The 21,370-nt window shown below is 42.4% G+C and overlaps 1 protein-coding gene across 1 annotated transcript in view; it reads left to right on the top strand.

Moving 5' to 3' along the window:
- The first annotated feature begins 7,160 nt into the window (after nucleotides 1–7,160).
- Nucleotides 7,161–21,370, top strand: part of LOC311039748 (ankyrin repeat and BTB/POZ domain-containing protein 3-A) — a 182,527-nt gene continuing 168,317 nt past the window's right edge. Inside the window, exons 1-2 of the mRNA XM_084049710.1 lie at nucleotides 7,161–7,770; nucleotides 8,730–9,240. Of these exons, the coding sequence (XP_083905836.1) occupies nucleotides 7,402–7,770; nucleotides 8,730–9,240 (880 nt within the window). The 5' untranslated portion in view covers nucleotides 7,161–7,401. The remainder of the gene's footprint in view (nucleotides 7,771–8,729; nucleotides 9,241–21,370) is intronic.

The following is a 21,370-nucleotide window of genomic DNA, read 5'->3' as shown; positions in this document are numbered from 1 at the left end:
TCTTTGCCAGATTCGAATCATTAGGCGATTCCTCTAAGTGCACTGAAATACTCAAGGCTGTAACACCTGCCCCCTCAGACAGAATTGTCATCACTGAAGAGGATGTCAGAAAAGTGTTTCGTGTACTAACACAAGGAAAGCTAATGGGCCGGACGAGTGCAGTGCTTTTCTCCTCAAAAACTTTGCATCTGAGTTGGCTCCTGTGTGGCAACCAATATTTCAAACCTCTAGACACACATATAATTCCTCTGTGTTGGAAAACCTCACACATAAAACCACTACCCAAAATCCAATGTCCAAAAGAACATAAGGATTATAGACCCATAGCTCTCACTTCAGTGATCATGAAATCACGAATACTGTTGCAACATCTTGTAAGTATAACTAAAGACAAATTTGACCCCTGTCAGTTTGCTTATTATAAGAAAGGTTGCGGTACAGAGGATGCGGTTGTCACACTGGTCCACTTCATTACAAAACACCTAGATAAGTCTAATAAGAATTATGCAAGGGTGCTGTTCTTAGACTTCAGCTTTCAATACAATACAGTCTGATATTCTGGTGTCAAAGATAGTACAGTTGGAACTGAATCCATACTTAATTCACTGGTATGCTTCCTTCCTTACTCAGAGGGTGAAAGTGAACAGAACCCTCTCCGCAGCATTAACTACTAATGTTGGTGCTCCCCAGGGTTGTGTAAGCTCAGCTGTACTTTTCACCCTTTATACTGACAGCTGTCGTACTGAGGAATGTCTGTCTGAATGTCGCACTGACAAACCAGACCAATACATTCTAAAGTACTCTGATGATACAGTTTTGATTTCCCTTTTGGATAGTTCCAGTGATCCTGGACTGCACCAACACAGAGTAAATAAGGTGGTGGAGTGGAGCGATAACAACGCTCTTATCATTAACACAAAAAAGACAGAGGAGATTGTTTTTGGTGCCCCACTAGAGATACACAGATCCCCCATTACTATTCATAGTGAACAGATCAACCAGGTATGTTCGTATACATACCTAGGAGTAGTAATTGACCACCTTCTGTCATGGAAAGACCAGATTGAATCAGTGGGTAAGAAGACAAAGCAAAGAGTCTATTTCCTTCGCCGTCTGAGATCTTTTGGTGCTAGTAGACAGATTCTTCTTTTGTTTTTCACTTCTGTTATAATGAGTGTTCTTCAGTACTGTAGTACCACCTGGTATGGATGTCTGTCTGTAGCCTTAAAGTCAACTGCTGCAGCAACTGAACATTTGTTCAAAGATTGTTGGACAGCCACTTCAGAGGCTCTATACAACTACGTATAATGACAGTATGATAAGGTTGGCAAGGAATATCACTTCAAACACTAGCCATGCTTTGTATGGAGAATATAGGTTGCTGCCTTCAGGAAGGAGATACAGTGTTCCTACATACAATAGCCTAAGGTCAAACTGAAGAGGTCCTTTGTCCATCAGACGACACTGAGGCTTAATCAGGAGTTATAGGCCAGGGGTAGGCTGAGAGGTGGACATTGCTCTTGTCTTTGTATGTCTTTATGTATGTATTTTGTATTGTGTTTTGTTTTTCTTGTGTCTTGTCAAATGTGTGTTTACTGTTGCATACATGGCTGCTGGGTCACAAGACAAATTTCAGTGTGAACTGACAATAAAGTATTATCGTATTATCGTATTATCGTATTGTGTGTGTGTGTGTGTGTGTGTGTGTGTGTGTGTGTGTGTGTGTGTGTGTGTGTGTGTGTGTGTGTGTGTGTGTGTGTGTGTGTGTGTGTGTGTGTGTGTGTGTGTGTGTGGTTCATTTGGTATCAAACCTTTTTGGTATCAAACTCCCAGAAAAATACATCTACTATGTAAAAAAAAAAAAAAGAAGTAGTGTAAAGTGCATGCAACAATACAATATTCACTTATCGGTAATACATTATTTAAGCGTTAATTAAGCTTTAATTCATGAATCCCTTGTAATTCATCATTAATTAACATCATTAGTTAATCATTAGTTAAGCAAAGTTACTTAATACACGATTTAAGTGCTAATTAAGCGTTAATTAAGCATTAATTCCTTGTAATTCATTAGTTAATCATTAGTTCTGCTAAAAGGATTAAAACCCAAGAAAGCACTATGGCTTGTTTCCATTGAGGTCCTCCTGTGTATTCAATTCATCTAAGATGAGGTCAGGTCAGGTCAGAACAGGCCAGGTCAGATCCTCTCCAACACAGTGGGCAACCACACTAATGAATAATGCATAGTAAAATTGTACTGCCGTTGAAGTTATATTGCATTTTTTATTTTCACCCTAATAGGCTCTATTCACAGCAGCCTTATTATGAAGACATTCACAGGTGTTACCAATGATACTAATGAAGGCTCTGTTCCATTCTGGTCTAATCTGAGTTCCCAGAAGTTTTCGCCAGCTCTGGCGAATTCTGGTCAAACAGAGTCAGGGTGCTGATATTGTGCATGTTGGCCCACTGGAAACACTCTGTTACACCAGTGGGTCTACAGTTGGGGTCCAGGGACCCTCATGGGCTTCCAAATGGCCCCTTACAGGTGTGTAACTCTGAGTGTGTACAAATGGAACCAAATGGACCCGTAAGGGTCCATTTGGTTCCATTTGTACACTCTCAGAGTTATGGGGGTCGTGGAAACCACTGTGCTACACTAAATGGAACAGAGCCTTCATTAGTATCATTGGTAACACCTGTGAAGGAAGTGATAATATGGCTGCTGTGCATAGAGCCTATAGTTAAGAAAATAAAAAGGCCTCAGGGCTCAGGCCATAATGGATGTACTGCGGTTTGTCCACAAGATGGCAGTGTAACATGTGCCATCACCTAGCCCAGTGATTCTCAACCTTTTTCATTTCAAGGACCCACAGTTTGATGTGCATCAGGCCACAGACCCCTCTGTGATAAATCTGACCAAGATTGATTAAAGACCCCATGTTGAGAACAACTGATCTTTCCCATTGTTGTTCTCATCATTATCAGTGAGGGACAGTGATGTATGATGGTGATGATGAATGTATTGTTACACATAGTAGCCTACATTCACTTTCTCTAATAGTGGTGCCATTATAGGCCACATAGCTTACTGCATGTATACTGTAGAAGACATACATATAAGAAGGGTGTGCGTGCGTGCGTGCGTGCGTGCGTGTGCACGTGCGCGTGTGTGTCTGCACATGCGTGTGTGTGTGTGTGTGTGTGGTGTTGTTGCTGTTGTTGTTGTTATTATCTTGAATAGGCTGCTCTGTATCCCTATGCCAACTATTAGTAAGAGCTGCATACACACTCTGAAATATGTTGCATAATATTTATGGAGGGGGGGGGGGGGGATAATCAATTATCCATGCTGCAAAATCATGATCACTTTGCTGTTACCAAGCAACAAGTCTTAACAAGGGAGGACAGGCTTTAGTTGAACCTACGAAATGAGCCTATGGGAGCAGCTGGCGGCTGCCCACCTCCACACACTCACCTGAGCCTGTCAGCAAGATCTGCTGCATTGCATCAAAGTCCATGGAATTCTGCTGCACGAACCAGTGAGCACATTCCCTCCTTAAACCAGGTGGAGAGAGAGATTTCAATTTTAGAGTCTGGCTGGCTAGCTGTTGCTGAAGTGGTACCTTTATCAGTCCAAAAAGTATAGAGTCATCTGTTATGAAGTTTTGCCAAGGTTACCACAGAGCTATGTGAATAAAGTGTGTGAGGCCCAGTGGTGGAAAAAGTACTCAAATGTTTTACCTATCGCGACGCGTTGTGAGCTTGTAGAGCTGCTATTTTCAAATAGCCTATGTATAATTAGGGCTAAAGTGGTTAATGTATGTTTTATAATGTAATCATTCATATCTGCAAAGTAACTAGTAACTAAAGTTTTCAAATAAATGTAGTGGAGTAAAAGTACATTATTTGCCTAGTGGAGTAGAAGTAAAAGTATGGGAAATTGGAAATACTCAAGTAAAGTACAAATACCTCAACATTTTACTTAAGTACAGTAGTTGAGTAAATGTACTTAGTTACTTTACACCACTGGTGAGGCCTCTGGCATGGAAGGCCGTGTGTGTACAGATGGTAAGTTCAACTCTGATGTACAAGTAGGTGCCCCAGCATTGGGATGAATCATCAATACACCAACGGTTCGGTTCTTCTCGGCGTGTCTTCTCCAAGTCACTCCTACAGTAGTTGTCTCCGCCAGGAGACTATGTTTTCACTTTCCGTCCCCCCCCCCCTCGGCCAAGCTAACATTGGTCAAGCCTCACATGATACGTGACAATACGTTGAAAGAGTGTGCTCTGATTGGCTAGTGAGACGCATGACGTATAGCGGCCTATAAATAGATGTGTCACTTTGAAAGAGTCTGTGTCTCTTTCAAAGTGAGGTAAGACAGGAATAATCACGAAATGGCTGAGAAATGGCGGAGCAATACATTATGTAGACACACTGGTGTCATCACAATACGTAATATAAATAGCTTAGACAGGATTAATCAGTATTTGCTGGCGGAGACTTGTGCTCCGAGGAGCACATTTTCTAGTTGTTCATTTTTTCACTAGAAAGAGGTTCATGGATGGTTATGTATTTGCTCTTACTGTTTAAAGCTGCAATCTGGAACTTATTTTAATTAATAAAACAATGTTTCAACCAAACTGTAGGCTATAGATGATTAGGCTAATTGCAGTGGTTGGAGCGCGGTGGTCTCCCTACTCTTCCGCTGAGACATTTAGACCATTGGTTCTCAAAGTGGGGTCCTGGGACCCCCAGGGGTCCTTGGGGGATTCCAGGGGGTCCCCAGCTAAATGTGTTAATATAGCATCACAATAATGTTATACTTTGGCTGTTCAAAAATAGCAGATATACAAGCTCATAGCGCGGCACCAAGTGCCGCCCTATGAGCTTGTAGATCTGCTACTTTTGAAAAATCATGAACATTTGTGCAAACCTTTGAACATATGTTTTTTTAAATGAACATTTGTAACTCAAATCTTTGCTTCTTCTGGCAAATATTTGAGATAGGGGTCCGTGGCCAAATACATATCATTTTGGGGGTCCTTGACATGAAAGCGTGAGAACCAAGGATATCAGGGCATCTACTGGTTGACTTCTATTAGGCCTATTTAATACTGCCACCACCTGAGTAAGCGGATGTGCCTTCTTGTAAAAGCGGTAGAAATGTGGTTATAGATTCCAGCTTTAATTCATAGGCCTATTGGCTCCTCCTACCAGGACAGGACACAAGTAAAGCCTATATGTTGTGCTCTGCAGAATCCTAATCAGTGTTATTGTCACATCACAGTGGTTAAATTAGGTTTTGTCATCATGTCATTGTTTTCCAGTTAGGGGAAAAAATCTAAGATGATTTACATAGATGATAGCTTAAATAAGCAGCAGGTATGTGCATGAGGTTAGACATGAGGTGCAAAAGCAAGAGGCAACAGGTCCACATAAGAAGGTAAGGCAAAACGTCACACAAGTAACAATCCACATGTAGAGCCACAAACTAAAAGTAGTCCGTAAAGGAGATCAATCCACATTGATCATTGTAAACATTGTACAAAGAAGGAAAAAGAAAAAAAGTTGTTTTTGTTTCAGTTCCACCAGGTCAGTGGTAGTAGGCAGTAGCCTAACTGTGCACATTTACTCACTACATTGCTAGGAATGGAAAAAGTACATTATGAATTAACCACCTGAGTCCTATTTCAAAGTTGCAATCTGCATTTTTCACTATTATTGATATTCTTTGAAAATGTCTGGAAAATCTTAGATTTTTGGGGCGGAAATAACTACTGCTCAGTACAGCAATGCATTTATATTGCATTGATATCAATACATTGATATGCATTGATATTAAAAAGAATATGTACTTTGTAATTTTTAATACTTTTTAAAGTATGTAGGTTTCTTTTGAATACTTAAAGGATCACCCATTTTCAACCTATCTTCAATTGGTCCTCACTCTTCACTAATGCTCATTATGATGGTACTCACTCTGTGTCTCCTGTACAGTTCAGAAACCTGCCTAACATCATCGGTAGAAAGGTTTTTTGGTGTTGTTGATTAAAGCAAGAACAATGGCTTTCATTTCAGCATGCCAACTTTCCAGGAAGAGAACAGCTCTTCCTGGAAAGAGCTTTTCTTTCCAGGAAGATAACTAAAAAGGCTATAGTTATTATCTTGGAATCCCCACTGATGATGTCATTGGTAGGCAGGTTTCTGAACTGGCCATAGCCCACCAATGAGACACAGAGTGAGTACAGAAATTGTATTTGTGTCAAAGATCAATTACTATGAAGATGAGGTTGAAATGTGCTTCTTTAAGTATTTTTTAAAAGTAGGCCTACTCCAGTATTTTAACACAAGTACACATTTGACAGTGCAGCTTTCACTTGTGGAGTAAGCTAATATTTGACTAAGAGTATCTATACTTTGATAAACTCAAGTAGGCCTACTGTTGGGGTGGAGTACCTTGTCCACCACTGCACCAGGTAGGCTTTTTTTTTCCTGCCAGTTGCCTGTGTCAATCAAGACTGGCAGAAATGTGGATTGGCCGCTTTCAGCCCACTCATCATAGCCCCTCCTTTCTTGAGAATTGTGTATTGCGCTGCTTGATCAGTGTTGCCATGCCGGCTTATTATAAGCGACTTTGGGCTTCTTTTTCTGTGAAGCTGCTTGTAGTTGTAAATATTGGTAGTTGAGGCCGGGTTGCGTTTGTCTTGTTTCGTTTCCTAATGTTGTTTAAACCAGTGGCTATCAAACATTTTCCCCTCAAGGACCCTCAAATTATTTGTCCTCACGGACCCCAATCTAAAAAATATTTTGGGGACCCCATTCCCCATGCCTGATTTGTGCTCAAATGTTTAAAATAAATATATATTAAAACGTTTTCACTTTTTTCCAAAGAGTTTTATGAAAATAGCAGATCTACAAGCTCACGTCACATTGTGACGCTGCGTTGTGACTGTGAGCTTGTAGATCTGCTATTTCCCCCAAAAATATGATGAATATAGATTTAAATTGCTCATGTCATGTGGATGTGGGCATCATGTGGCCTATAAGTCGCTTCTTTTGGGCTTGTTTTCATAGAACTAGTTGCTTGTTTCTCTCGCAGAACCTGGCAACACTGATTGCGCGGCTTGATGCAGTCGGAGAGTATTGAGTGGGCTTCAGCGCTCAGGCACGAAGTTGTGGGCAAGAGGCGCTGCTCGAAAGCACTCAGTCAGTCACTTGAAGAAGGAAACTATAAGCGCTCACTGTCGCTCCTGAACGCAGTCTACACATTTTTTTTACCTGGGGAAATCCATTTCGAGTCCTATAGCGGCTGTGGACGGCGCCAATAACTAAGACTTTGTGGCATTTGACTGGAGAACAGCGTACCCAACAGAGCCAACAGTATGCGGTGCAGCCATGTCAGGCAAGGGTAAGACTGTTGCGAGGACGCTGGAGGATTTAACGCTCGACTCCGGTTATGGTGGAGCCGCGGACTCGGTCAGGTCGTCCAGCGTGTCGCTGTGCTGCTCCGACGCCACGCATCTGTCGCACGCGCACGGGGGCAACCGCTGGCATCTGACGGAGTCCATGCACAGCCGACAGAACAGCCTGGACACGGTGAACACCGTGCTGGCGGAGGACACTTTGGAGATCTTGGGGGAGTGCGCCTCGGGTCAGTGCGCCAGGCTCCCCGAGCTGGACGAGCTGCCGTGGAGCCTGGGCGAGGTGGAGGGCGCGCTGAGGAAAGACGAGGAGCTGATGGTCGCAGGGACCCCGTCACGGGAGGTGATGAATGATGAATGGATGAATGAATGGTTTATTTTTGGTATTTTTATTTTTATTTTTTACAACAAATCAAAACATACTTGTGTGGACTTAGAACAAGGAAATCTTCATCATCACTCATGTCCAACTAACTCTCACACACACACACACACACACACACACACACACACACACACACACACACACACACACACACACACACACACACACAAAATACAAATTCAATGTCCGAAAAAAGGAATAGGCTGAATCATAAAAAAAACTTAAAATATAATGCAAGAACTAGATGTAACTAGATGTAACATATATTTTTTTTAACTCCAAATTGTAATCCTGAATTATTTTACTTTTTAAGGCTTTTTTAAATCTCCCCTGAGATGTACACACTTTCAACCCATCATCACTAAGGCTTTTCCATAGTTCCATCCATTCCATCCATCCGTCTTCAACCGCTTATCCAGAGTCGGATCGCGGGGGCAACAGTTTCAGCAGAGATTTCCAGTCTTCCCTTTCCCGAGCAACATTAGCAACTTCGTCCTGGGGGATCCCGAGGTGTTCCGAGGCCGGTGTAGAGATGTAATCCCCCCATCTGGTCCTTGGTCTGCCACGGGGTCTCCTCCCAGTGGAACATGCAGCGAGGACCTCCCTAGGGAGATGCTCATACTAGATGCCTGAACCACCTAAGCAGGCTCCTTTCCAAGTGAAGGAGCAGCGGCTCTACTCCGAGTTTCTCCTGAGTAACTGAACTTCTCGCCCTATCTCTAAGGGAGATGCCAGCCACCCATCTGAGGAAATTAATTTCGGCCACTTACATCCGCAACCTTATTCCTTCGGTCATGACTCACACTTCATGACCATATTATAGTTTAACTCCCAAAACTGAAACACATCTGGCATTTACATTAGTTCTTACTTTTTTGTTTTAAAAATACATAACCCTCTTAAATTATACTTTCCAGGTCCTGGCCAAGCTCTCGGCTTTGATGGGTCGCGCACTGGTGAGACTTGCCCGGGAGGCGCAGCGTCTCAGCCTGCGCTACGCCAAGTGCACCAAGCACGAGGTCCAGAGCGCCATCAGGACGGTGCTGTCATGGACCATCTCTGTCAACTGCCTCACCGCGGCCCTCGGCGCCCTGTCGCTCTACAACATGAGCACGGGGGACACGTTCAGCCGCGGCAAGTCGACGCGCTGCGGGCTGGTCTTCTCTGTGGGGAAGTTCTTCAAGTGGATGGTCGAGAGCCGCGTGGCCCTGAGGGTCCACGAGCACGCGGCCATATACCTCACCGCGTGCACGGAGAGCCTTTTCAGAGAGGTGTTCGGCCGTGTGCGGCGCAGCGCGCTTATCGAACGGGACAATGGGATCCCCAAGTTTACGCTCGAGTCCCTCGAGCAGGCCATCAATAACGACTCGGAAATATGGGGTTTGTTCCAACCGTACCAGCACCTCATATGTGGGAAGAATGCAAGTGGTAAGTGCACTGTACTAGTCCATATTTTTCTATAAAGAAGTGTTTTAATCCCGTCTGTGTCGGATTCTGTCGGAAGTTCCCTGTACACCTCAAAGGGCGGTATTGACGGGGCGCTTCCAGTGAAAGCCGGAAATACACTCAATGTTAACAGGAAGTAAACAAGGGGCAAAAACTGACTGATACATAGCGCAAAGACTCCGAAGCACGAGTTAACATTTGGGGCAACCGGGTAAGCACCTTAAACAAAAATGTACAAAGAAGTACGAGCTTTACTAGTGAAAGTGCAGGACGCACTGGGGGGGTGCTAGCCAAGACTATCGTAGATACGAAAGTAAAAGTCAGACTTGATAAAATACATCTATGATAGCCTTGATCCAAGGCTATGTCTCACCCATAAAGGCACCTGTTGTCTTTATGTTGATCAAGGGCCATTCTCTCCCCCCTCCCCCCACACTTAGTTTTTTTTACAAACCGAAATAATTAGATTCAACTGATAAGACCTGCAGGCATTGAAAATGATCTGCCCATAGTTTTAACCCACTTGGCGTAGTAATATGACCATAATTGGATAATTATGCTGGGTAATAACCACGACTTATCTTCCACACCTAATTACTCAGCCAAACAAAAGGCTTGGCAGTGCCTTGAATATGATTAGCCTCAGCTTTCATCTCAAGGCCCACCTTCATAACAGAAAGTAAACCGCCTGTCTTGGCTAACCAACCCCCCTGGAGCATCATCAGCAGTCCAAATAGGTATTTATGGGATGCAACATTTTTAAAACATGCATTTTTAAACATGCTCCAACTTATATTCCTTTGAAGCTGTTGTGTACGAAGACAACATTTTTAAAACATGCTCCAACTTATATTCCTTTGAAGCTATTGTGTACTAAGATTTAAACTCCCAGGAACTCTTGTGTGTTTTGTGTTTATAGTACATGCGAGATGAGCAGAGAGAGAGAGAGAGAGGGTGCTGGGGGGGATTTAATTCAGAGAGAGAGAGAGAGAGAGAGAGAGAGAGAGAGAGAGAGAGAGAGAGAGGAGAGAGGAAGACTTTGATTTCCTTTCATCAAAACATCCTTCTTAGAATCATACTCAGAGAGAAAGAGATAATGTGTGTGTGTGTGTGTGTGTGTGTGTGTGTGTGTGTGTGTGTGTGTGTGTGTGTGTGTGTGTGTGTGTGTGTGTGTGTGTGTGTGTGTGTGTGTGTGTGTGTGTGTGTGTGTGTGTGTGTGTGTGTGTGTGTGTGTGTGTGTGTGTGTGTGTGTGTGTGTGTGTGTGTGTGTGTGCGTGCGTGCGTGCGTGCGTGCGCGCGTGCGCGCGCGAAAGAGTGGAGGCTGTATAGTATAGTGCTGTGGAGGAGGTGTGAACTGCATCCCTCATATTCAACACTGAGAAAGATTTGGTGCTAACTGCTTGGCAGAAGACGGTGAAACTATAAAAAAAACGTTTAGCCTGACCGTCTTTAGTCTAGCGAAGAAAACTGGTACCATGTCATGGTTTACCATGTAGTGCATAAATATTTGTATGAGATATTGGTGCATAGATATGTTACTACTATTCTTGCTGATGTGAAGTGATCTGGGTAGAATGTCAATGTCAAGGTTGTAGCTTTTGTCTTCACAGCATGCAATCTATATAAAATAACAACAATTTTAAATAAACAAATACATAAAGTAAGACCCCCACCACCACAAAAAACAATAAATCACACAAAAGCAAATAAGGTATTTACACATTTAGATCCTCATTGTTATTTGAATTGTTAGACAATTATCACTGTTATCCTTTATCCAAGAGCACCATGTGCATTACATTCACCCATTCACATACGTTCACACACACACACAGACAGCATAGGAAACCGTCTATGTCACCAACATGCTCATCTGGAGCATTTTGGGGTTCTCAAGGACATACAGGAACCCACCAATAGGCTCTATGCACTGCAGCCATATTGGAAAGAAATTGGGCCTCTTCCTTACTTCCTTCACAGGTGTTACCAATGATACTAATGAAGGCTCTGTTCCATTCTGGTCAAATAGAGTCAGGGTGCTGTTATTGTGCACGTTGGCTCACTGGAAACACTCTGCTACACCAGTGGGTCTCAAAGTGTGGTCCAGGGACCCTCATGGTTCCTTGAGGGGGTTCCAAATGGACCCTAATTACGGGTGTGTAACTCTGAGAGTGTACAAATGGAACCAAATGGACCCGTAATAGTCCATTTGGTTCCATTTGTACACCCAGAGTTATGGGGGTCTTTGAAATTAAAAGGTTCGGAACAGAGCCTTCATTAGTATCATTGGTAACACCTGTGAAGGAAGTAAGGAAGAGGCCCAATTTCTTTCCAATATGGCTGCCGTGCATAGAGCCTATTCCCAAGCGGCCATGTCCTACATGTTGTAGTCAAATTATATGGATTTTAATAATAATAATAATAATAATTGTATTTTCTATGTATTTACAGTAAATAGAATAGGTCATGATTGACTCATAACCACCTCTCCCATCCCTAACATTCAAACGTTTCAATGGTTCCGCTCTGGAATTGGACTCATGTTGAGATGTGGTGGTTATTATGCCTGTGTTGTGCTGTAATTAAATCAGTGATGTTCAGTCTGGTCTGGCTATTCTGAACATTTTGGTAGCAAGAGGCACAAGCAGACACCCTCCAGGTTGCATGTTGCACCCAGACAGTACTGTATGACCTAATTCTAGAAATCAAAGCAAAAAACAATGATGTTCTGTGCAATCCACAGTTTTTTTTATTTATTTAGCAAGGTTTGGTTTAAGGCTACAACTTCAGCCCAATAACTTTGATGTATAGTAAGCTTGTAGATCTGCTGCTATTTTCACTATACTTGACATCTATTGACACATTTTACTACAGTGACAATATTTTGTGACAATTCTCACTGGCCTAAAGAAAATATTAGCGGACAATTAAAACAAATTTGTTTCAGATTCAGTTGTCAAAACCGTTGTTAAATAGCCTAATTGGACGACATTCTACATATTCATAATGTGTCAACAAATAAACCTTATGTACAATATTTATAGTGAAAGAGGGATAATATAATTATGCTAATCTCCACTGTCCTCCCACAAAAGAATAAATACAAATAGTTTGTCATTTCTCTGGTGACTCATGAGCAGGTACAAATTAAACTGGTAGATATTTATTTTCTTTCCCCCACAGTTTTGTTTATTTCAGGATTCAGAAGAATAGACAAATGGGCAATATGCAGAGTCAAGTAATATCAAAAGTAAAAAAAAATATAAGAATTGTACACTCCTACTCCAGCAAGGAGGAGACTATTTTACCCTGAATCAAGTTTTTTCAAACAAACAAACAAACAAACAAACAAAGACAACATGCCAACAAATGTGCAGATAACTGGTAGATATTTCTATGATCTAAACTGATTAAAATATTTGGGAAACCTGTAAATTCCACCATTTCTGCTTGGACCTAAGTATTGCAGAGCTTTGACATGGCTTGTCTGGGATCTTTTGCCTTCACCCATAATTTCCACGTCAAGAATGGTCTGAAATCCTGAGTGTTAATTTAACTCTCAGAGTGTAGAAAGGGACCCATAATAACGCTCACAGAGTTAAACCAACACTCATGAGTTAATTGTCTAGCTAAAGGTGTAGACACACTAGACAGGAAATAGAGAGGTAGATGATAGGAAGGCTACCGCAGAGAGTGAACACCAGGGTTTGGAAAGCCCTACATACGAGACTGAAAATGTTTTGCAAACATCTGGTGACGTTTTGATGGAATTAAGTTCCCAATAACAGACCAGAGTGGTACGTACAGTATAGGTCTGGACTTGGAGGTCATATTATATCACAAAACATACATGCTTGGTCATCAACTTTCAAACTTGCCGGAGGCGACGTCTCACTTTGTAATCCCAAATGACTTGTTTGTATCTGATTACGCATGCCATTTGGCATCACCCACCCCAAGGTTCTGATTCAAGCTCTGCAGGACAGATGACACGGCATAATGGACTTGCTTGGTCTGCTATAGCTGGTTTATTAAATTAGCAGTAGGGTATCTCTTCCCCATATACCCTGTCTTTCAGAATGTGATTTGTTGGGTATTTTCTGTTGGGGGCGGGGTGGGGGTGGGGGGCGGGTGAGGTGAGGGGTGTTGGCTATTTATTTTCCTCCATGGTTTAATAAGCTTGACTCTGTGTTCTCTTATTATGTTCTGCCCGTTCCTAACCCCCGTGGGGGCCGGACTCACAGATGAACCGACAGATTGCTATCGTGGCGGTGAAAATGCGAGGCGCCCGTTCAAGCAAGCTGATTGCATTGTATTTCCATGTCATGGTAATTTCATGAAGAGGAGAGGTTTGTGTACTCTCTCTCTCCATGCCCCTGGTTTCACGCTCGCCAGAGCGGCGGATGGGGGAGACTCTGAGCAGCATCAGTGATCAGAAATGGTGAATTGCGGTGCCATGTCGCCATCTGTGCAGTGGCTTTCTCTTTCATCTCCTCACCCTTTTACTCCTTTTTATGAGCTTAATCCATTGCCAGTCCTTTACTCCTTGTCCTTTTGAGTTGTTAGAGCACATTGCAAAAGAGTGTTAATCAATTCTTAATGTGTAAAGCTGGACCCATAAGGGTTAAATGAACATTCTGGATTTCAGAGTGCACACAGATCATTCATGTGCTTCCAAGAGTCGTGATCACATCAGGCACTGCGAGGGAACGGGAGGTAATGAGAGCTAGAGCTGGAGGTGGAGGAAGAGGAGCAGGAGGAGGAGGAGAAGCCCATGGTAGAAGTGTGAACTGAGGGAGGTGGTGTGGGGGGCTACTGGCAGCGGTCCCTCTGTAATATATATATAATTACTGTGTCGTCGTTCTCATTAATTAACACTCTCGTGCTTATCTGCTACTCATTAAGATTAGGAATTAGCCACAGGAAACACCAGGGAAGCCGAACAGAACAAAGATAATAATTCCTCTTCATTCATACTTCATCCTATGTCGTGCAGGGCTCCATGTTGGAACGTTTGATCTCCTCACTCTTTGTGGTCGTGAGGTGTTGCTTCATATTCCCCTAGGTGGTCTTTGATCTATCTACCATATCCCATTAAGACCTGAGGCGATTCTTAAAAATGTTTTCTAAACAGTTTTTAAAAAAAAAACAACAAAAAAAAAATGTTTCAAGATTTTTCAAAAATAGCCAAAGAAATCTAAAGTGACACAGATGTGTTCCAGGTCTTAATGGGTTATTTAATTATTGAAATGTTAGACAGCTAATGTAGTATAAACGTGGGTATTAAGTCATGCTGGACATAACACAGGATGTCTGCGTCCTCGGGTACACACTTTGTATACTCTCTGTATGAAGGTCATAATGCTAGCGATGTTGTCATTTACATGTTCTTTCATAGGCAAAAGAGACACTCAATTAATTTAAAAAGGTTCTTTATTAAACGTAACAACAACCCAGACAACCTTCATCAGAGGCCTGGCTGTCTCTGCCGAAATGTCGTGTTTTTAGTTCAATATAGAGATTATTTTGAATGAATGCAGTGAGCGTCGTACCTCTTTCTGTAATTATGTAAATTTGAAGGCAACACCTCGCCTGTGGCTGTTTGAGCACAAACCTGGGTAACCTCCAAGAATTAATAACAGCGCTAACAGGCATAGAGTACTGTACTAGTAACATTAATTAGCTAGTATACCCACCAGCACTTTGCATAGTTTATGTGACTGCACTGCATCTTTAACGTAGCAACTTTTTTTTTTTGTTTTGACACCATTCTCATGAACATGTTGAAAGACATGTTGGCTCTCTTGTGTGTAATCCCTTCCATCTGTTGACCCTTGAACCATGCTATGTGAGTGATGATGTCAGTACAACAGGTGGCTGATGGGTAATGGAGTAGACTGTCCTTGATGAGTTCACTCTACCCCCCAAACGCCACCATAGGTGGCCTCAGAGGCAAAAGTCAGTGGGAATGAGTTACTGTAGCTCTGTAGACACCCATAAACCTTTTCGTTTTCATTGCCAGTATTGCATCACTGGTGGCAATAGCTGATGCCCGCTGGTTGAGACTTGGTGTCACACATTTGTAAATGTCTGGTGACATCCCTTCTAATTGGGAATTTGACATTGCCAGTCACTGCAACTGTCAGATTATATTGTGTTATGTCAAATGGAACGATTTCTCAATGTTCTCTGTCAATATTGCATGCCTTATGTTATGTGTGCAATGCGGTGGAATCATGTTTGAGCACATTTTCAAAACGCATGCGCTGTCCTGGTACTCACTTTTCTTTCACTCACCGAGTGCCGCGTTACGAGCTTGTAGATCTGCTATTTTTGTGCAAATCTTTGAATATATATATTCTTTTAAAGCGAACATTTTTAACTCAAATCCTTGCTTCTGGGGATCCCTGGAACACAATATTTTGAGATGGGGGTCGGCGGCCAAATACATATCATTTTGGGGGTCCTTGACATCAAAAGGTTTGAGCACCACTGATATAGAAACAAAAAAATGGGATTTAGAAGACATTTGTAGAATCGGCTTCAGGTCTTAAAGGACAACTTTGGTTTATTCCAACCAAGGTTTATGTTTTAGATTGTAATTCAAGTAAATAAAAGATGAGTGTTAAAATTTTAAAATGTACTCCATTTCTGACCCTATTATTCACTAGAATCTTTCTCATAGATTGAGATGCAGATGTCACTTTAGTCACTTTTCATATTGAAACGCTAGCGTGTTGAGCAGTCATAGTCACTGAGATCATCTCCTCTTGATCTCAAACCGAGGTCAACTGGGCCTGCTTAGTATTTTCACAAAGTATCATAGGATGTTAATTGCTTAGTTGTATCATGCAATAGTACTGCATGATAATGTATCATGTAGTATAACGTATATAATGTATCATGCATGATAATGTATCATGCGGTAGTTAGTAGTACACCTGTATGGAAGCATCTGCATTCATGTTTCTACACACACACACACACACACACACACACACACACACACACACACACACACACACACACACACACACACACACACACACACACACACACACACACACACACACACACACACACACACACACACACACACACACACACACATACATATACACAGTGTAATGTGTGTATATACCGTATAATGTGTGTGTATATAGGTGTTTTTCAACCAAAGTCATATGTAACGTGTTTTAATCTGTAAGATGAGAAACCAACCGTACAGTGATTTATAGTCAGAATTTCCTGTGAGGCTGTTTAGTTTGAGGTTTCTTGGTGGTTAAACATATTTCCTGTTGTCAGTTATATTGCATTTCTTTCCTACAGCACTTTCAAGGTGTGAGTCTGTGAGTCATCGTCATCCTTTCTCACAGCTGACGCATTGAGGGCTGAATGCAGTTGCTTGTTTGTTTTCTTTCTCTCCGTCTCATCTGTTGATGCTTCAGTCTGTCTGAGGCCTGATTTATGTGTCGGACAGTGACAAATTGTTACGTGACATGTCGCTCTACTTAATAAATACAATATTTTTGTCAAGCCACACTTAGTCGGCAAGAGCATATATCAGGCTCATCTCTAAAGCACGAAGCTAGGTTTCTTTTTCTTCAATTATTTATGACTGTGCTTTAATTGTTTTCAAACGTTGCATGCACACACTCTAATACGTCTTGAACCGTAGGCCGTAGAATCGTGACACAACTCTCACATATAGGCCACGACTATTTCCGTCTAACTAGATTTTCTTCAGAATTTGAGTTTTCAGGCTGCCAAATGACTAAGAGCAGAATACCACAGAGATGCAGGTAATCCAGAAGAGCCTCTCAGATCTTTAGTTTCCACCCCAACGGCTCAGTCTGAATCCAGTCTGAAGAGGTCACCCAATATGTAAAGGGCAATGGAAAAGGGAATGTCAAAGCCTGTGATTGTTCTTTGCGCTTCAGTTGCCAAAGGTACTTTTTTTGCCAGCCCAATCGCCGGAGAAAAAACATTGGCATTTTACGTTTCTGCAAACCATGGATATGTTGAATCTCGACATTTCTTGTCAGACGCACTGTCAACTTGAACCCTATGAGGTGCACCCGAGCAAGGTGCTAGCTGAACGAGTGCCCTTACCGCACTGATGACTCAGCGCTGTTCGAGTTGCATACCGATAGAAAGACAATCAGTTAAAATGCACATGACTTAGTCCACCTCTGGAGCAGTTAGGGGTTTGGTGTCTTGCTCAAGGACACTTTGACACTAACACGTGGGGGTTGGGAATCGAACCGGGAACATTCGGATTACCAAGCAGCCACTCGACCACTTGAGCCTATGGTGACCAGGTTGCTTCTCTTCATGAAATAGGCTGACAGCGTGAGCTCTTCTTTCTCAGGCTGATGATACTGAACTGTGGCCCTTCGGCCAATCTCTCTCGGCCATAGCACATTCATTTAGCCTGGCATTGCCAGACTGATCACATGAGATCACATAAAGAAGAACGTATCACCAATCAGTCAAACTACTGAGTCAAGCTTTTAACCAGTTTTACCGGTTAAATGTAAGAATAGTTTTCAGTAATATTGATGTCATTTTGAAGAAATACACATGCAGGGATTAATGTCCAGGAAAATGTATTCAAATGCACTTTGAAAGAAAAAGTTAGTGGTGTTTCAATTATTTCCTGAGTTTATTTTGTGTGTACAGTTGCCTACAATTGGCTGCATCCCGGAAAGCAGTTCACCGGTGCCCTTAGATAGCTATTTATATTTTTCCAGCTGTTACAACCCATGTAGTTGCCTTACATAGAACAAGCATGTGTAGATTAGGTCAGAACTGTAATGAGCTGATAAATTATGAATCAACAAAGCCATAGTTTTGTAATCACACAACAACAAAAAAAACATTTCATGCAGCTCAGGTTTGTATTGCTTTGTGTAGTATGTACCAGGAAAAGCTAAGCTTCACATCCCATCCTTTTATCCTGCGGGCATGTAGGCAGGCTTCTCTTTCTTCTTTTCCACAGACCTGGTTGGTTTCCCCTAAATGCTCCAGAACTTCCTGTGCAAACAGGAAGTCTTTTATCTGTTTCCCCTTTTAACGCCTTCACGTGGTGACTCAGAAAGACAGAGTTGTGTGTGTGTCTGTGGTTCAGTCTTGCTAAAACTTCTGCTGATGGTCTGAAGCCGTTTCTTGTACTGTATACTCCAGTTTGGATTCATGGTGGATGATGTATAGTAGTGATAAATCATACATGGGCAACTGGCGGCAAAAATAACAAAAATAGAAGATCTACAAGCTCAAAACGTGTTGCACTGTGACGCGTTTTGAGATTGTAGATCGGCTATTTTTGCTACTTTTGTGTGACATAGCATGGAGAAGTACGGCATTCATTTACGAAAAAAAGTTAAAATACGGAGATACGGCCCTACAGTATATGTGAGTGTGGAAATATAGTGGCCCTCTCCACCATCAAATTTGCCCACCCTGGTCTAATACTGTACGATCATGTCTCCCAAGACTACAGACTATAACATGACCATTGGCCAGCTCCCTGGCCAGTCTCTCCCTCATATTCCAGCAAGCAAGATAAAAGGCTCATTAAACCACTTAAACCCTATACTTAGTTGACCGGCTGGGGTCCCCAAGGGCTCGAGGTCAGCTCCTTACAATCATTTTGAACTTTACCTGTTAAACTCGTCTGTTGAGGCATGGTTTGATTCAGAGACGTTTTGCAATTTTCACATTTCATGTGCCCCCCGCCCCCCCCAGACCAAAGGGAAACAGCCGTTTGCTGTTTACTTTAGTCTGGCTGTGATTTAGACATTGAAGAAGGCAGCAGCTCGTTTTAAAGGGATGAAAAGAGATTAAGAGCTGGGACTTTTCAAAAACCACAGTTGGCAGACTCCGTGCAGCACTGTGCAGACGTTGTGTTGTAGCCGCTGGCATCACACGGTGGTTTACACATGGAGCTTGCCTTGCAGTACCACAGTTATATCCATGTTCTGTCTAATTACACATACTGAATACAGGCCAAGGGAAGGCCTACACTTTAATACTGATGTCAGGGCATCTCCTATACAATAGCATTTCTTGGCATAATGCCTGTCGTAGTACTGCAAAACATTTTATTATTATTATTATTATTATTATTTTATATGAAATAACAATAAAATCAGCACACCAGAATGCTGCTCCCATCGTGTTTTATTTTATTGGTGGTAACGTTTCGAGCTGGGAGGCTCTTCCTCAGACCTTCCTCATCTCTTCCTCAGACCTTCCTCATCTCTTCCTCAGACCTTCCTCATCTCTTCCTCAGACCTTCCTCATCTCTTCCTCAGACCTTCCTCAACTCTTCCTCAGCTCTTCCTCAGACCTTCCTCAGCTCTTCCTCAGACCTTCCTCAGACCTATAAGGCTTGAAACGTTACCACCAATAACAAAAAAAAACACGATGGGAGCAGCTTTCTGTTGTGCGGATTTTTGTGTTATTTCATGTCGAATTTTTGATCCAGCACTTAGACCAGCAGGACAGGATGTGCTTGTCTTTTTCATTATTATTTGTTTTTCATTATAACATGTTATTTTTCAAAATGTTCCCTTTGCGATGATGTCGGGAACAGCCTATGATTTTGTTCATGTTCCCTCTCTTTCAACAACACTCTCAGTCAAATTACCATTCATCTGCCTGAATTTGCAAAAAGCACTGTGACTGAGGTGAGGTTGAGTCATCCAGATAAGGGTCTGTGTGTCTGGGAGTCTGAGGATAATCTAGCAAATATTATTCATAAAAACCTTTTATATTTATTTTATTCTGGAAGTCAATGGTGGTTGAATCGGACTGAAACCTTGCTCCAATATGGAGACGACCGACATAATAGTGCTGATGTCATATACTGGCCATGAAGTCTGAGGTCCACAATGAAGGCAGGCAAGGTGGAAAAGAAAGAGTTAAGTCTGTGTGGCACAGGTGATGAGCCACCTGCTGGATCCAAAACGTTATGGACAGTTTACTGTCTAGCATGCAATACGCCATCTCGTCTGCCAAGCCATAGAGTCCAATACGTGTAGGTCGTGATGTGTTGTCCTATATTCTGTAATCCCATGTCATGACATCATGTAACACGTTTTATTAACCCATTAAGACCAGGAACGCATCTGTGTCATTTTTTTATTTGACTTTGGCGATTCAAAAATCGTGAAAATGTGTGCAACTCTTTGAATATATATTCTTTCAAAGCGAACATTTTTAACTCAAATCTTTGCCTCTGGGGGTCCCTGGAACAAAACATTTTTAGATGGGCGTCGGCGGCCAAATACATATAATTTTGGGGGTCCTTGACATGCAAAGGTTTGAGCACCACTGATATAGAAACACACGTTTTTCAGAATACTGTTGGGATTTAAAGGGCATTTGTAGAATCGGCTTCAGGTCTTAATGGGTTAATGGAGGTTTTGAGTTGTAGTAGGAACCTCTGTCTGTCTGTCTGTCTGTCTGTCTGTCTGTCTGTCTGTCTGTCTGTCTGTCCGTCCGTCCAAACCCAACCCTATGTGTAAAGTGTCGTGAGGCAACTTGTTGTGATTTGACACCACATGAATAAGATTGATTGTCTTATCGATCGATCAATTAAGTAGGCCAGCGGTGACACAGACACTTGGCATTCTGTGGATTGGAACCAGGGGAAATCCCCTTCATAATTAGAGTCCGCAGTGCAGTCTGTTAACCGCTGAATTAAAAAGTCAACTCCAACGCAACTTTCCACCCTTTTCCTCTCCTCTCCGTAACTTACTACATCATCCACACTGCTGACTGTATCAGTGTATCACTTAATGACAAGCTGAAAACCTTAAGCGCCAACCAACACCCATAGCTCATACGAAAACCAAGGGGGCGACAGCTTAGAGCTGAGCGATGGCAGCATACACAGAAACAGCATGGAGTGAGGGGGAGCGGGAGTTTCCACTTTTCCTGTCAGGGTTCCTGACACTGGGAGTCCCCTCTCCACCTCGCTCGCTCCCCTTTCATGTGTGCCTGATTGTGTGTTGTCAAAAAAGCATGAAGTGGCTTGGACTTGATAAACAAGCTAAAGCCATCGAACATGATCACTGTCACCGAGGAATTTATCCGTATGCATGTT

This window comes from Gymnoscopelus microlampas (assembly GCF_963454915.1).
Source record: "Gymnoscopelus microlampas genome assembly, chromosome: 23".
Classification (NCBI taxonomy): Eukaryota; Metazoa; Chordata; class Actinopteri; order Myctophiformes; family Myctophidae; genus Gymnoscopelus; species Gymnoscopelus microlampas.
Note: the sequence above shows the minus strand (reverse complement) of the source record. Positions and strands in the feature narration are given on the sequence as shown.